The sequence below is a fragment of the Gavia stellata genome, chromosome 18 (assembly GCF_030936135.1).
Source record: "Gavia stellata isolate bGavSte3 chromosome 18, bGavSte3.hap2, whole genome shotgun sequence".
Taxonomy (NCBI): Eukaryota; Metazoa; Chordata; class Aves; order Gaviiformes; family Gaviidae; genus Gavia; species Gavia stellata.
The window spans coordinates 17,979,509-17,993,543 of record NC_082611.1 but is presented as its reverse complement, the minus strand read 5'-3'; the positions used below and the strand labels follow the sequence as shown (position 1 = coordinate 17,993,543).

The following is a 14,035-nucleotide window of genomic DNA, read 5'->3' as shown; positions in this document are numbered from 1 at the left end:
CCCAGGCAGCTTTGCTGGCCCCAGGGCACCCTCAGAGCAGCTGCCAGCCCCTGGCACCCTGGCCTGGGATAGGGATGGGAAGAGCTGCCCCCACCCAAGTAGAGAAGCAGAGTGAACCCCTGCCTGTGGTTTGGCCCTTGCAGGGGTTTGTGGCGCAGGGAGTGCCCTGCGGAGATGACTGCGGCCTCATTTCACCCAACCTTTTGCTGGAGACGCTGCTCGCCTCAGTCCATGTCGCTGTAGTCGATCTCCCGTAACGTCACCAACAGCCGCTCTCATCAGCAGAGCATCTTGGGGCGTTGAACTAAGGACAGAACAAGAAACCCAGGAAGGGTTTTCAGGAGCTCCCTGAGAAGGAGTTACAGAAGGCAGCAGGAGGAGAAGCCCGGCGTGGGGCTGTATCTCCCTCCCCGCAGATAGCAACTGGGCTATAGCCTCTCACCTCTGCGGCCTGTTGATGTGGCCACAAAAAGCTGCGGTCAAAGCCACCTGGGCCTGCCAGGAGCTGCGGGAGCCGAGCCTGTCCCTTCCCAGCTCTGGCTGAGGTAGAGCAGGGCAGCCGCGCGAGCGTGAATGCAGCCTGCGGGGACACGAGCCTCCGAGCCTGCTCCTGGAGAGGGGAGTGCGCCCCGAGGACGGCCATGGAGAAAATGGCCAGGGTCACCACCGCCCTGGGGGGCAACACCCTCACGGGACGGACGATGTTCTGCCACCTGGATGCCCCCGCCAATGCCATCAGCGTGTGCCGCGATGCTGCCCAGGTGGTGGTGGCCGGACGTAACATCTTCAAGATCTACTCCATCGAGGAGGACCAGTTTGTGGAGAAGCTGAACCTCCGCGTCGGCCGCAAACCTTCCTTGAACTTCAGCTGCGCGGACGTGGTGTGGCACCAGATGGACGAGAACCTGCTGGCCACCGCCGCCACCAACGGCGTGGTCGTCACCTGGAACCTGGGCAAGCCGTCCCGCAACAAGCAGGACCAGCTCTTCACCGAGCACAAGCGCACCGTCAACAAGGTCTGCTTCCACCCCACCGAGGTCTACATGCTCCTTAGCGGTTCCCAGGATGGCTACATGAAATGCTTCGACCTGCGCAAGAAGGACTCTGTCAGCACCTTTTCTGGTACGAACATGGGCTGTTGCTTGTCTCCCTACCCTGGTGAGAGGCAGAGGTTGGGGGCTTTGCCCTTTCCCTGTGCCTGGGAGGAAGGTTTGCTCAGGTCATGATGTCTGGAGCAGGGAGGGAGGGAGCTGAGAGGCGTTTTGCTGCTTTTTTTGCTGCTCGGCTGGTGGACTGGGTCTGCGCAGGAGGCAGAAGGGGGCCGCGTCACTCCCTGCTTCTCCTTCTCTCTGGGCTGGTGACCCCCATGGCTCTTCCAATGGGTTTTTTAGCTTTGCTGGAGCTCTGTCCCACCGGATCTCAACTTCTGTCCCCACTCAGGTCAGTCGGAGAGCGTGCGTGATGTCCAGTTCAGCATCCGGGACTACTTCACCTTCGCCGCCACCTTTGAGAACGGAAATGTGCAGCTGTGGGACATCCGCCGGCCGGACCGCTACGAGAGGATGTTCACGGCCCACAATGGGCCCGTCTTCTGCTGCGACTGGCACCCAGAGGACAGGTATGTGCAGGGCCGGACCCTGCCAGCCGCCCGGCCTTGGCAGAGACCAGGGAGACCCTAAAAATGGGGTTGGGACCTTTCAGGGGGAGGGAAAGCAGGGTCTCCGATACCCTGGCCCCTTGTGTCAGGGGCTGGGCCATTGCTGGAAGATGGGAGTGATTATTACTTTGATTTGGGGGCGTGTTGGGGTGTTTTGGTTTTGTTTTTTTGACATATCGGGGGATCCTGAGGCACTGGATTGCTAATGGTGGGGTATAGCAGGCTGCTGTCTTGCCTCCCCCCATTTCGGGGCAGCCTCTCACTCCAGTGCTCAGCTCAGGGAGGGTGCTGATGCTGCACAGCTGTGCTGGGATGCTTGGCTTGCTTGTGTTTGATCGCATTTCCCTCCCGCCTTTCCCCGGGGGTGGTTGGGGTGCATCTGTAAACAGCTGTTGTGGTGTGCGGGTCCCTCCTTGCTCCCTGCCAGGCAGCGCTGCGACTCCTCGCAAGCTTGGAGAGGCACTGAAATATGTTCAAACTGGCCTTTTTCCTCTCTGCTGTCCCTGGCAAGTGGAAAGCAGAGGTGGGGGGAACTGGTCGGGCTGGGAGACCTTCAGATGAGTGTGGCTGTAAGGACTCAGGGCCTTAAACGGGAGTGGGAAGGTGTGTTGCCTGACCTGGTTATTGGAGAGCAGAGGCGTTAGGGTAGCGTGTGGGAGGTTGCAGTTGCAACCCGGCTGCCTCCCCTTGGCATGGATGTGGTCACATCTGTGTTGCGAGCGTTTCTGTGCCGGGGAGGGAAAGGAGAGGTGAACGGGCACAAATCCTGGCCCAAGCTGGCATCTCACAGTCTTTCTCCATCCTTCTCCCAGGGGCTGGCTGGCAACAGGCGGCCGGGATAAGATGGTGAAGGTGTGGGACATGAACACCACGCGGGCGAAGGAGATTTACTGCGTGCAGACCATCGCCTCCGTGGCCCGCGTGAAGTGGCGCCCAGAGTGCAAGCACCACATCGCCACCTGCTCCATGATGGTGGACCACAACATCTACGTCTGGGATGTGCGGCGTCCCTTCATCCCCTCCGCCATGTTCGAGGAGCACAAGGACGTCACCACAGGCATCGTGTGGCGTCACCTCCACGACCCCTATTTCCTCCTGTCGGGCTCTAAGGACAGCACCCTCTACCAGCACATCTTCAAGGACGCTAGCCAACCCATCGACCGGGCCAACCCCGAGGGGTTGTGCTACAGCCTCTACGGAGACCTGGCCTTTGCCGCCAAGGAGAGCCTCATCTCCTCCGACTCCAACCGCAAGCCCTACATCGGTGACCGGCGCCACCCCATCTTCTTCAAGCGCAAGCTGGACCCCACGGAGCAGTTTGAGTACATCTCCTCCTCCAGCACCCTCAGTGTCTTCGAGACGGACGTGGAGAGCGGCAGCATGGACTGGTTCGTGCACACCGCCAAGCAGTACGCGCTGGCCGGCAGGCCCCTGGCCGAGCTCTGTGACCACAACGCCAAGGTGGCCAAGGGCTTGGACCGCAACCAGGTGAGACCTAGGCTGGAGACTCTCGGTGCAGACCTAGGCTGGTGCCGAGGTTGAAGGGTGCTGTCAGGATGAGGCCCGCCACCCGAGCTGGATGGCAGCTCTCCATCCGGCTGTGGCCTCTGACTGTCCCCAGAAGGTGTACCTCTGCCTGGCACCAAACCCATAGCGCTGTTGCCTACAACAAGCGCAGATTGTTGCCCAGAAACTTAACCCCCTAAGAGCCTGCCCAGCTCTCTAGGTCGGCCGATGATGGGAGTTTGCGGTCAGGCACGTGGCTGCACGGGGCCTGGTTTTTAGCTCGGTGAGGTCTGACCGTGGCTGTCTGTCACGCAGGTGGCTCAAACATGGACGATGCTGCGAATTATCTATTCCAGCCTCGGCACAGTGTCGTCCACCAACCTCAACCACAGCATGGGGAAAGGCAGCACGGCCCTCCCGCTAATGAACAGGTAAGGGGCGCCGGAGCCTCAGTGAACGATGCGATGGCTGGGGCGGCTCCGTGAGCGGGAGTGCGGAGACAGCTACTTGGCTGGGCTGGAGTCGCTGGGTGGGAGCAGGGACGGCTCTCCCCCAGACTTGGGCCAAGCTGGTTTGCAGGTTGGCATCATCTGAATGCAGCCATTTTCCATCTGGGTGTGAGAAGCAAGTGGCCAGCCTGGCCTCAAGCTGTGCAGACTTGTACGCTGCTCCCTTCCCTCCTTCAAATGAAGTTTGAAGCTGTGGTGGGTCTGGTGCCATCTTTGCAGTGATTTAATTTGTGACTGTGACCAAGGGTTGGGGTGGAGAACCTGTCGTGCTGCTGGTGTGGAGGGGTCGTCTTCTGCCTTTCAAAGGCAGGGTTCAGCCCAGCTCTGCGAGCGGCATGCTGGTGTGGAAAGCCCCATCGTGGGCTGATGAAGCAGGAAAACTTGTTTTTCCTCTTCTCAATGACATATAAAAGTGAGGGATGAGAACTCCAAATTAGCTGTCAGACCTTGCAGGGCCGGGTTCCCAGGGTGAGTGGCAAAGACTTGAATAACATCAAACAAAACGCTCTCCTTGACCGAGCTCTGCATCCAGGCAGGTCACTGTCTGTCGCTAACTTAAACACCGCAGGCAGCAAGCTGAAGAGCTCGGCTCTGCTTCAACCCTGTTCCCTCCCTTTTCTGTCTCAGTGAAGCCTGAGAACAGTGATGCATACCAAACAGCAAAGCACCTTGTAGCGAGGCAGCTCCTGTTTACCTGCCTCTGAGGTGAAGGTAGATATTAACAGATGGAATTGAGAGCCTGTGCTCAGCTCTGAAATCCTTTAGGGAGACCTTTGCGGGTGCCTTTGCGGCGCGTGCGCAGAGACACCAGGCTTGGAGAAAGGGCTGTGTTAACAGTTGCAAGGTATCTTTATTTTTAAGTTACGAAGCGGGGACGGCTGACTTCTGTGCTTTCGGGGAAATCGCCGCGTCTTGGGTTTCACCGCTCAAATCGCAACTGGAGACCTATATCCAGGCCATACGCTGGCTAGAATGGAAGCTGTAAACTTCTGTGACTATTGAATTTGGCTTCTTTCCTAGCTTTAACCTGAAGGACATCCCCTCTGGGCTGGGCAGCGAGTCAAGACTGGACCGCAGCAAAGGAGAAAGCCGCACAGAGAACATCCTCATGGATTCCTCCTCCACTCTGATCAACAACGAGGGTAAAATTTCTGGGGTGGGCACAGTCCCAGTCCTGTGGCTCTTCCCTCCTCAGCTGTCCATGGCCCTGATATAGGATAAACTGATAAACTTATCCTGTAAATTGGGGTGATCAGACCTGCTGCAGCCCCCAGGTGAAGCACACCAAGCTCCAGGGTGCTGCAGAAGGACAATTTACCCCCGTGACCCCCACAGTGGTGGCCGTGGGTGCCAGGAACGCGACTGCGGTGGGGAGCTGAGCTGTCTGGCTTGGACACAGCCTGGCACGCTGGGGCAGGACACAGGGGGATGTGGATCCAACCGTGTGCCCGAGGGGGATGAGCTGATTTCTCTCTCTCTGGGCACGCAGACAATGAGGAGACGGAGGGCAGCGATGTCCCTGCAGACTATCTGCTGGGAGATGTGGAAGCAGATGAGGATGACCTGTACATGATGGATCATGAGAACCCGCACGGTGAGTGCACGGGTGGTGCTGGGAGGTGTTGCCTGTCCCGGACACACGGCTAGATTTTCTCCTGGCCTTCCCTGCTCGTTCCTGATCAGGTATCTCTCCTTGCAGCTGAAGAGCAGGAATACAGCCTTCCCCAAGAAGCCTTCCCCCTGCGCCATGAGATTGTGGACAACCCGTCAGCCTTGGACCACCTGCAAGACAAGGCTGACTCCCCTCACGTCAGTGGCAACGAGGCTGAGACGGTGTCACTGACACCCGTGGAGTCCTTCTCCCTCATCTCCATCTCCCACTCGCTCTACGAGAACCGCCTGCCCTCTGACTTCTTCAACCCCATCGTGCGGGACACACTCCTCTTCTACGCCGAGCAGGGTGACGTGCAGACGGCCGTGTCCGTCCTCATCGTGCTGGGAGACCGCATCCGCAAGGAGATCGATGAGCAGACCCAAGTAAGACCCCGGGAAGCCTCTTCCCAGCTGTGCAGGAACTGAACCTTCCCTTCAGGGCTGGTGCAGCAACCTCACAAGATGCAGAAGGACACCTCGGTGGGACCCAAAGGGGTGTATCCCATCGCGATGGGATCCCGCCTGGGCTCTGGGCACCTCCCTTCTCCTCCAGCCCCTGCCAGGCTGGCTCTAACCCAGGGTGGGCAGCTCCAGGACCCCTGGTACCTGGCTGGCTGCCCTACCATCGGTCCTGGCAGGGACCCGAGGTGGTGTCTGCAGGGCCAGGGTGGGGAAGTGGCCTTGGCCTGTTGATTTGGGGAAGGACGTCTCTTCCCCAGCCCCACAGAGCAGTTTCTCCAGCTGCAGGGATCTTGCCTTTGGGATGCAGAGCTGGGATCCCAGGGGGGGATTTTGGGGGGGGGGCATCAGGGCTCAGCTGTCTGTGGCCGTTCCCAGGAGCACTGGTACACGTCCTACATCGACCTGCTGCAGCGCTTCCAGCTCTGGAACATCTCCAACGAGGTGATCAAGCTGAGCACGTGCCGGGCCATCAACTGCCTCAACCAGGCCTCCACCACCCTGCACGTCAACTGCAGCAACTGCAAGCGACCCATGAGCAACAGGGGCTGGATCTGCGACAGGTGAGGGCAGGGAGCGGGCAGGGAGCGGGGAACTGCGCTCTGGCCGCCAAGGGGAGTCCCAAAGGGGCTGCAGGGGCCAGAGGACGGGGTTGGTGGCCCCCGCTCGCCCCTCGTTGCCTCGCCCCGGCCCCCGAGGGCTCTCGCGCTCACCCCCTTCTCTCCGGCGCAGGTGTCGGCAGTGCGCCAGCATGTGTGCCGTCTGTCACCACGTGGTGAAGGGGCTCTTCGTCTGGTGCCAGGGCTGCAGCCACGGCGGCCACCTCCAGCACATCATGAAGTGGCTGGAGACCAGCTCCCACTGCCCCGCCGGCTGTGGCCACCTCTGCGAGTACACCTGAGCCCCTCGCCGGCCGGGGGGAGATGGCAGCCAGGTGGGGCAGGCAGGGGTGGGCAGGGCAGGCAGGGCCTCCCGCCTGCTCTCCCCCCACCTCCCGCCCTGTATTTATTTTTGTGTAAATAGGGGCGCTGCGTGCCCCCCCCAGCCCCCCTGCCCGGCCCTTTTGTACGGAATTAAAACAAAACAGAGCAGCTGAACTGAGCCATGTCTCTTGTCTTTGTCAGACCTGGCGGCAGCGGCCCCCGGGGCAGGCTCGGGGCCGCGGTGGGGGCTCGGTCCCCCCACGGTGCCCCGGGAGGCTGTGGGCCCCTTTAAGCGGTGGCCCCTTTAAGCGGTGGCCCCTTTAAGCGGTGGCCCCTTTAAGCGGTGGCCCCTTTAAGCGGTGGCCCCTTTAAGCGGTGGCCCCTTTAAGCGGTGGCCCCTTTAAGCGGTGGCCCCTTTAAGCGGTGGCCCCTTTAAGCGGTGGCCCCTTTAAGCGGTGGCCCCTTTAAGCGGTGGCCCCTTTAAGCGGTGGCCCCTTTAAGCGGTGGCCCCTTTAAGCGGTGGCCCCTTTAAGCGGTGGCCCCTTTAAGCGGTGGCCCCTTTAAGCGGTGGCCCCTTTAAGCGGTGGCCCCTTTAAGCGGTGGCCCCTTTAAGCGGTGGCCCCTTTAAGCGGTGGCCCCTTTAAGCCGTGGCCCCTTTAAGCCGTGGCCCCTGCCGGGATCCGTACTGAATTTAGCCAATGGCAGTGCGCGGCGTCAGCGCGGGCCGCGGTGCCTGCCGGGAAGCGTAGTCCGCCGGCAGCCCCCGGTACCGGCGCCGCTCCCGCTCCCCGATGGCGGCGGCGGCGGCGCGGCGGCTGCTCTCGCTGCTGCTGCCGCTGGCCTGGGCCCGGCCCGCGGGCTGCGCCGACCCGCCGGGCGGCGGCTGGTAAGGGCGGGGGGGCTGCCCCGCTGCCGGGCCCGGTGCCGGGCCCGGTGCCGAGCGGAGCCTCCCGTTGCAGGCTGGCGGGCACAGTGCCGGAGGAGGAGCGGTGCACCGTGGAGCGGGTCGACGCCTCCCTCACCTACTCCCTCTTCCTGCAGCGGTACGGGCGGCCCGGGCGGCCGCTGCCCCGGGGCGGGGGTAGGGCCAGAGCCGGGGTTGGGGGGGGGAAGGCTGTGGGGCCGGCGCCGGTGCCCCGGGGGTGGGTTGGGGCCGGCCCCGGTGCGGTCGCCCGTGCGGGACCCCGCTGCGATGCTCTCCTCTAGGTTCGCCTTCTCCCGGCCGGTCATCCTCCGTGGGGTCACCGACAACTCGGTGAGTGCCGGGAGAGGGGGACCGGGGCGGGGGGGCGCGGTGGGGGGGGGGGCGGCGGCATCATCCCGGCCCCGCTGTTCCCTCCCCCCAAGGCTTTCCGTGCCCTCTGCACCCGGGAGAAGCTGCTGGCGGCTTTCGGGGCCCGCCCGGTGCGGCTCAGCACGGCCAACACCTACTCCTACCGCAAAGGTGAGGGCGGGGGCCGCGCCCCGCAGCCCCCCGGCCCCTTTCGGCGGGCAGGGCCTGCCCCGGGGGGTACCGGCGTGCCCCCCCCCCCCCTCCAGCTCTCCCCTGCCTGCAGTGGATGTGCCCTTCCAGGAGTACGTGGAGCAACTGCTGAAGCCGCAGGATCCAGCCAGGCTGGGCAGCGGTGGGTAGCGCCGTCCCGCTCTTGGGAGCCGGCACCCCCCTTCCTCACCGGCCTCATCCTCCCCGTCTCCCTCCCCCCCCCCCAGACACCCTCTACTTCTTCGGGGACAACAACTTCACCGAGTGGGGCCCCCTCTTCCAGCGGTACGTGCCCCCCCCATTCCGCATCCCGGGCACCAGCCCTGCCTACAGCTTTGGGATCGCAGGTGGGTGCCGGCAGAGGCGGCGGTGGGTGTGGGTGGCCCCGGGGTGGGACACAGGGGGGGGGGGGTCTCCCCAGGACTGACCCCTCTCTACCCCACACTCCCACCGTAGGCTCGGGCTCTGGCGTTCCCTTTCACTGGCACGGCCCCGGTTTCTCAGAGGTGATCTTCGGCAGGAAGGTGAGAATTGAGCCCTTGGGTGGGGGAGAAAAAAGACCCCCCCCCAAGGGGTGTCCCCTGAATGTGGTGGGACAAAGAAGCCCCCCTGGGGCTGAGCCCGAGGGGCTGGAGGGGAAATAGGGGTGTTCCCCCCCCTCCCCTGGTGTCTTCCAGCGCTGGTTTTTGTACCCGCCGGATAAAACACCACACTTCCACCCCAACGAGACGACGCTGGCCTGGCTCCACCGCACGTACCCCACGCTGCCGCCGGCTGAGCGGCCGCTGGAGTGCACCCTCCGTCCCGGGGAGGTGAGTCTGGCCCCGGCCAGCCCACGCGTCACCCTGGGTCTGGAGGGGACACCCCCAGGGCTGTGGGTGTAGCCCAAGGATCCCATGGGATTTCCCCCCCTCGGCTTTCTCCCGGCAGGTCCTCTTCTTCCCCGACCGCTGGTGGCACGCCACGCTCAACCTGGACACCAGCGTCTTCATCTCCACCTTCCTGGGGTAGAGCTGGGAGGGCCGAGGCCGTGCCACCGTCATCCTGGCCGCGGCGAGAGCGTGCCGGGGTGGCAGCTCTGGCTCCCACCGCTGCCGGGGAAGGGCAGCGCCAGCGGCTGCCCACTCAACTACTGGTGTTGGGCCCAAATGCCTGAAGAAGTTCTGGTTTTTACTGGTCTTTCCCTCCCCCGGGATTAAAGTTGTTCTTTTGCCGTAGCGCTTCGTGTATTGGTACAGCCCTGCCGCCAGCGGTGTGCGGGCAGGGCGGGCAGGGGGTGAGCCCCAGCCCATGCAGGCAGCGTGGGTCGTGGCACGGGAGCAGGCAAACCCGCTCCTGGTGGGATGGCACCGGTTCCCAAGCCAGGACACGGCCCGCCCAGTCCAGAGATCGCCACCGTGAACCACTCCAGCTCTTTTTCCACATTTATTGCTGAATTTTTTTATTTTTTATATATATTTTTTTTTAATTGACATTGGCAAACTTCCAGAGGACGCTCAAAAGCCAGGCAGGCTCTCGGCCGACCGAAACGCTGGAGCTCCGTCGGCCACAGATTTATGGTGGTTTTTTGTTGGTGTGGGTTTTTTTGTTTTTTAAGGGATTTCAATAAAAGGAAGAACTTTAACCCGGGCAGCTGTTTGCAGGCAACCAGGCTCTCGGCAGGTGAGGGGACGTGCGAGCCAGCCCCTTCCAGCCCAGGCGGACAGTTGTTTCCCAGGAAAAGCCGAAGGGCGAGTCGGCGTCCGCAGCGGGAACGTTGCTCTCCCACCCCGGCAAGTGGCTATTTACAGGAATGAGGCAAACGTGACCCTGGCCAGGCAGGAGATGGAAGGAGGAGGAAACCACTATGTACATGGGGAGGGGACCGGGCCAGACCAGCACCAGGCGCTCGTCCCGGCAAGCTCCTCGCAGCACCTCCCCGGAGCAGGATGTCATCTTTGGGGACTGTCAGCTGCCGTAGCCAAGGGGGACGCTGCTCTCCAGGCAATGAAGACGTTGGTCAGACCTTCCAGGCCACCGCGACAAGCCAGCCTTCTCCAAACTGCCAGGCAGGTCTTCCTCCAAGTGCTGTGGTCCGTGAGGAGCTGGTGGAGAGCGGAGCCAGGGGAACCTTCGTGCCCGCCCAGCCGCTGCGGCTCCTTGGGAAGAGGAGATGGCAACGTGCCCTCGCGCAGCGCTGCTGCTGGGTCTCTGGGTACCCGGAGCGGAGGGGGAACAGCCGGAGAGCGAGTAAGGCATGGTGCCAGCCCAGCGAGAGGCGTCTGTGTGGCTGGGGGGGGGCCCGGGCAGGCCAGCGCTGCCCCCTCGGCCCCTCAGTAATCCTCCACCCAGCCGTTCTCCGAGATGAACGCGTCTATCACCTCCTTCATGGCGAGGTTGGGGATCAGCTGGTCCTGGGTCAGGGGACTCCGCGTCACCGGATCGAAATGACCCACGCGCTGCAAGGGAGGAGACGGGCCGCGAACCGGTTACTCCACGCACCCAGCCTTGGCCCCGGGGCGCAGGCAGCTGTGAGGCCAGTGCCGTGCCGAGGTGCCGAGGTCAGTGCCGTGGGGGCGTCCGGCAGCAGCCAGGCACCCACGCATCTGCTGGGGTGTGGAAAAAGCGGGGTGGAAGCAGAGCCCCCCTCTGAAGGTGCCTCCCAGATCAATGAGAGCGGGTCAAGGCACAAAAGCCCTGCCAACAGCCGCCTCCACTTCAGGCAGGGCCTGGCAGCACCCGCCGCCTTCCTGCCTGCCCCGGCAGCTCCGCAGGGAGCCGCCCAGGCAGGTACCTGGGACCAAACCCAAGGAGGCTTTTGAGCCCTTAGTTGGGCAGGCAGCTGCCTTCATGCACAGGCAAGAGATGGGCAGAGGAGGATTGCGGGCAAGGTCCTGGGAACCCCCCACTGCCCCCGGCCCGGCGGTACCTGGAGATGTTCCTCGATGTCCTTCCTATCGTAGGTGATCCCGCTGGGTGTGATGCAGGGCTCTCGCATCAGCTCAAAACTGATCTTCCCGCACAGGTAGTCAGGGATGTCCCGCTTCTGGCTCGAGAGAAGCAGAGCTGGGTCAGGAGGGGCTGGGCGAGCCCAGCGTCAAAAAAAAAAAGAGGGCTGGGAGGTGGCACCGGCTCAGAGGGGGAAGCGGGGAAGACGGCAGAGTTGGTAGAACGGACTAAAGCAGGTTTATGGCGAGCAGCTCTAGACGGGGAGAGATGGGAGCGCGCGCCGGGGCACACTCACCTTCCTCTTCTCATCCACTTGAGAGAAGAGCTCGTCCATGTCCGCCAGGTATTTGTCCTGAAAGAGAAGGCCTTGAGGACAAGAGGACCCCGGCGTACGGGGGCTACGGGTCCCCAGGGAGAGAGGCTTGAAGCCTCCCACCCCGTGGGTGCTCTGGCAAGCAGAGACGAGGTGGCAGATCGGTGGTGGTCCCTCTGCCTTCGCAGCCCCCGGCCCGCGTTCACACAGCTGCAGGCTGAACCGCGTGGCAGGAGTGATCCAGCTTAAAAATAACCTGCCTTTGTGGGGCTATTTTTATCCCAGGATTAGTTTCCTGCGCTGGGGCAGTGCCCAGACCCAGACGCGGCCGAGAGCCACTCGTGTTGCACAGCCCTGGGAGAACAACAGGTACAGCAGCTGGGGGAGCGCAAACAGACGTCACTGCTGCCGGGCTGCCCCAGGCTGGGACAAGTGGTGACAGAGCAGGGGCAGCCATCACGGCGGGACACAAAAGCCCTGCAACAGCAGCTCCAGCCACAAAATGAAGGCTGAGAAGCCGTGCTCTGCCCCGGGGTCTCCTGCCCTTCGCCTCTGCGGCTGCAGCAGAGCATGGGGATGAGGATGGCACGAGGAAGCCCCCGGTTTGTCTCCCAGCAGCCCCGGCCCCCCTGCTCACGTGTTTGGCCTCGATGCTGGCCAGCTGAACTCTGCTCCGGCTCTCGTCCGCGTTTTCTTCCTGCTGAGTCTTTCGGCACTCGGCTAGCTCCCTAGGACAGAGCAGGGAGGTCAGATGGAGGGACGCTATCGCTCCCTTCCCCGCTGCTGCTGCCCTGGCTGAGGGGCTCTGCCTGCACTCCAGGGAGGCAGAGGCACCACGCACAGAGCTGCGATGGCTTTGTGGCACTAAAAAAGCCTTTACAGTGCGGCCGTGGCCCCGTGCCACGTTACCTCTCCTTCTCTGCCATGATCAGCTTGGTCAGGTAGGAGTGCAGCTCATTCTCCTGGTTGATCCGCTTCTCCTCGATGCTGTTCCAGCGTTTCTTCTTAGCGATGCGCAGCGCGCTGGGGATGTCGTCCCCGAAATTCAGCCGCTGTTCTTTGGCGAGATTGTAGGCTGGGGAGAGGGAAGGCCATCTTAGAGCTGGCACTGGCTTCCCTCTCACCAGCACCGGCTTCCCTCTCACCATCCCCGACCCTTTCCCGGTGAACGGGGGCGGTGGAAGGGGGGTACACACCGGCATCCTGCCCGCTCACCTCTCTGGAGGTTGGCGATGGCCTCGTCGTAGTTCTCCATCTCCATCTGGCACTGGCCCAGGAAGAAGTGAGCCTTCACCGACTGCCCGTCCAGCTCCAGGGCTCGCTTGCAGTCCGCCAGCGCCTTGTCGTGCTGCTGCATCTTCAGGTAGCAGAGGGCTCGGTTGGTGTAGTAGACGGCCACCAAGGGGTTGCGGTTCTGCGAGGAGAGACCCCCTGTTACCGCTGGTGATGGCAACTGCTGCCAGGGGCGGTGAGGCGGTGACAACAGGGTGACAAGTGGGTGACTCGGTGAGCCGGCTGCGCAACGCCGTCACCCTGGTGAGAGCCAGGAGCGCCGGCTCGGGCTTGCACCCTGTGGGGAGCTGCTGGGATGGATGGGGGACAAGCGGGGGCCAGTCCCCATGGGGCAGGCTGTGTGTCCCCACCCCGGGCAGGGGGGGGACAGCCTCCCCTGGCAGCGGGCGCTGGCCGGTGGGGGCTGGAGGCCTCTGCCCCACGGCAGATCTGCCCTACCAAGCGCAGCCTGGGGATGGGGTGGGGACAGGCCCAGGCTGGGGGCACCCTGGGGTGGGGGTAGACACAGGAGGGTCCAGCTCAGAGCCTGGTGGGGGGGACAGGCCTGGCTGGGGGGTGGCCAAGCCCAGGGAGGGGGTCAAGGCCAGGCCAGGCCCTGGGTGGGGGGGGTGGTTGGCCAGGCCAGGCCTGGGGGAGTAGTCCAGGCCCAGGGAGGGGGGTCCAGGCCCAGGGAGGGGATCCAGGCCCGGGTGATGTCCAGGCCCGGGGCGGGGGGGGCGGGGGGGGGGGGGCCGTCCCGGAGTGTCAAGGCCAGGCCCGGGGCGGGGGCGGGGGGGAAGGTCAGGCCAGGCCCGGGGGAGGGGGGATCCAGGCCCGGGGCGGGGGGTGTCCCGGGGCGGGGGGGGTGTCCCAGCCCGGGGGGGTGTCCCAGCCCGGGGGGGGTGTCCCGGCCCGGGGGGTGTCCCAGCCCGGGGGGGTGTCCCAGCCCGGGGGGTTGGTCCCAGCCCGGGGGGTCGGTCCCAGCCCGGGGTGGGGGGGTGCCGCTGGGACTCACGATGGCGCGGCCGTAGCAGGCGGCGGCCTCGGGGTACTTGCGGCCGCCGAAGAGCCGGTTTCCCTGCTCCTTGTGCTCCTGCGCGCTGTGGCTCTTCTCGGGGCTGCCGCCCCCCGCGCCCGGCCCCGCCGCCCCGGGCCCCGCCGCGCCGCCCTCCCGCTCCTCCTTCCCCTTCATGGCGCCGCCCGGTACCGCCCGGCCCGGCCCGGCCCGGCCCGCTGGGGCCGGCGGCTCCGCTGGCTCCGGCCGCGCACTGCGACAGCCGCCGCCGCCGCCGCCGCCGCTACCGCCGCTTCCGGGGCCGGACCGCCGCGGGA

General features: G+C 64.1%; 4 protein-coding genes across 4 annotated transcripts in view; 2 read left to right on the top strand and 2 right to left on the bottom strand.

The window, feature by feature from the left end:
- The window catches only part of LOC104252220 (nucleoside diphosphate kinase, mitochondrial), a 320,155-nt gene that overhangs the window by 95,489 nt on the left and 210,631 nt on the right, over positions 1 to 14,035 (bottom strand). The gene's annotated exons all lie outside the window — the stretch shown is intronic.
- On the top strand, positions 642 to 6,701 carry WDR24 (WD repeat domain 24). The gene is made up of 9 exons (XM_059826381.1): positions 642 to 1,122; positions 1,441 to 1,618; positions 2,470 to 3,145; positions 3,479 to 3,594; positions 4,693 to 4,814; positions 5,162 to 5,266; positions 5,372 to 5,709; positions 6,163 to 6,347; positions 6,517 to 6,701. Exons 1-9 carry the CDS (start codon positions 642 to 644, stop codon positions 6,683 to 6,685), a joined length of 2,370 nt encoding a protein of 789 aa, XP_059682364.1. The 3' UTR covers positions 6,686 to 6,701.
- JMJD8 (jumonji domain containing 8) lies at positions 7,499 to 9,212 on the top strand. The gene is made up of 9 exons (XM_059826560.1): positions 7,499 to 7,593; positions 7,667 to 7,750; positions 7,914 to 7,962; positions 8,055 to 8,151; positions 8,264 to 8,332; positions 8,418 to 8,537; positions 8,647 to 8,714; positions 8,868 to 9,002; positions 9,121 to 9,212. Exons 1-9 carry the CDS (start codon positions 7,499 to 7,501, stop codon positions 9,199 to 9,201), a joined length of 798 nt encoding a protein of 265 aa, XP_059682543.1. The 3' UTR covers positions 9,202 to 9,212.
- Positions 9,608 to 13,895, bottom strand: STUB1 (STIP1 homology and U-box containing protein 1). Its single transcript, XM_059826459.1, has 7 exons — positions 13,719 to 13,895; positions 12,647 to 12,845; positions 12,341 to 12,506; positions 12,069 to 12,159; positions 11,414 to 11,470; positions 11,099 to 11,215; positions 9,608 to 10,628 (listed from the first exon to the last, which is right to left on the bottom strand). The coding sequence occupies exons 1-7, from the start codon at positions 13,893 to 13,895 to the stop codon at positions 10,503 to 10,505; spliced, it is 933 nt and encodes a 310-aa protein (XP_059682442.1). The 3' UTR covers positions 9,608 to 10,502.

Coding starts and splice junctions, on each gene's coding strand:
- WDR24 (XM_059826381.1), top strand. CDS start 642: ATGGAGAAAATGGCCAGGGTCACCACCGCCCTGGGGGGCAACACCCTC. Junction 1,619..2,469: donor GACTGGCACCCAGAGGACAG/GTATGTGCAGGG, acceptor TCCTTCTCCCAG/GGGCTGGCTGGCAACAGGCG. Junction 6,348..6,516: donor AGGGGCTGGATCTGCGACAG/GTGAGGGCAGGG, acceptor TCTCCGGCGCAG/GTGTCGGCAGTGCGCCAGCA.
- JMJD8 (XM_059826560.1), top strand. CDS start 7,499: ATGGCGGCGGCGGCGGCGCGGCGGCTGCTCTCGCTGCTGCTGCCGCTG. Junction 7,594..7,666: donor GACCCGCCGGGCGGCGGCTG/GTAAGGGCGGGG, acceptor CTCCCGTTGCAG/GCTGGCGGGCACAGTGCCGG. Junction 8,333..8,417: donor TCCAGCCAGGCTGGGCAGCG/GTGGGTAGCGCC, acceptor CCCCCCCCCCAG/ACACCCTCTACTTCTTCGGG.
- STUB1 (XM_059826459.1), bottom strand. CDS start 13,895: ATGAAGGGGAAGGAGGAGCGGGAGGGCGGCGCGGCGGGGCCCGGGGCG. Junction 12,160..12,340: donor ATCATGGCAGAGAAGGAGAG/GTAACGTGGCAC, acceptor GCTCTGTCCTAG/GGAGCTAGCCGAGTGCCGAA. Junction 11,471..12,068: donor CCAGCATCGAGGCCAAACAC/GTGAGCAGGGGG, acceptor CTTCTCTTTCAG/GACAAATACCTGGCGGACAT.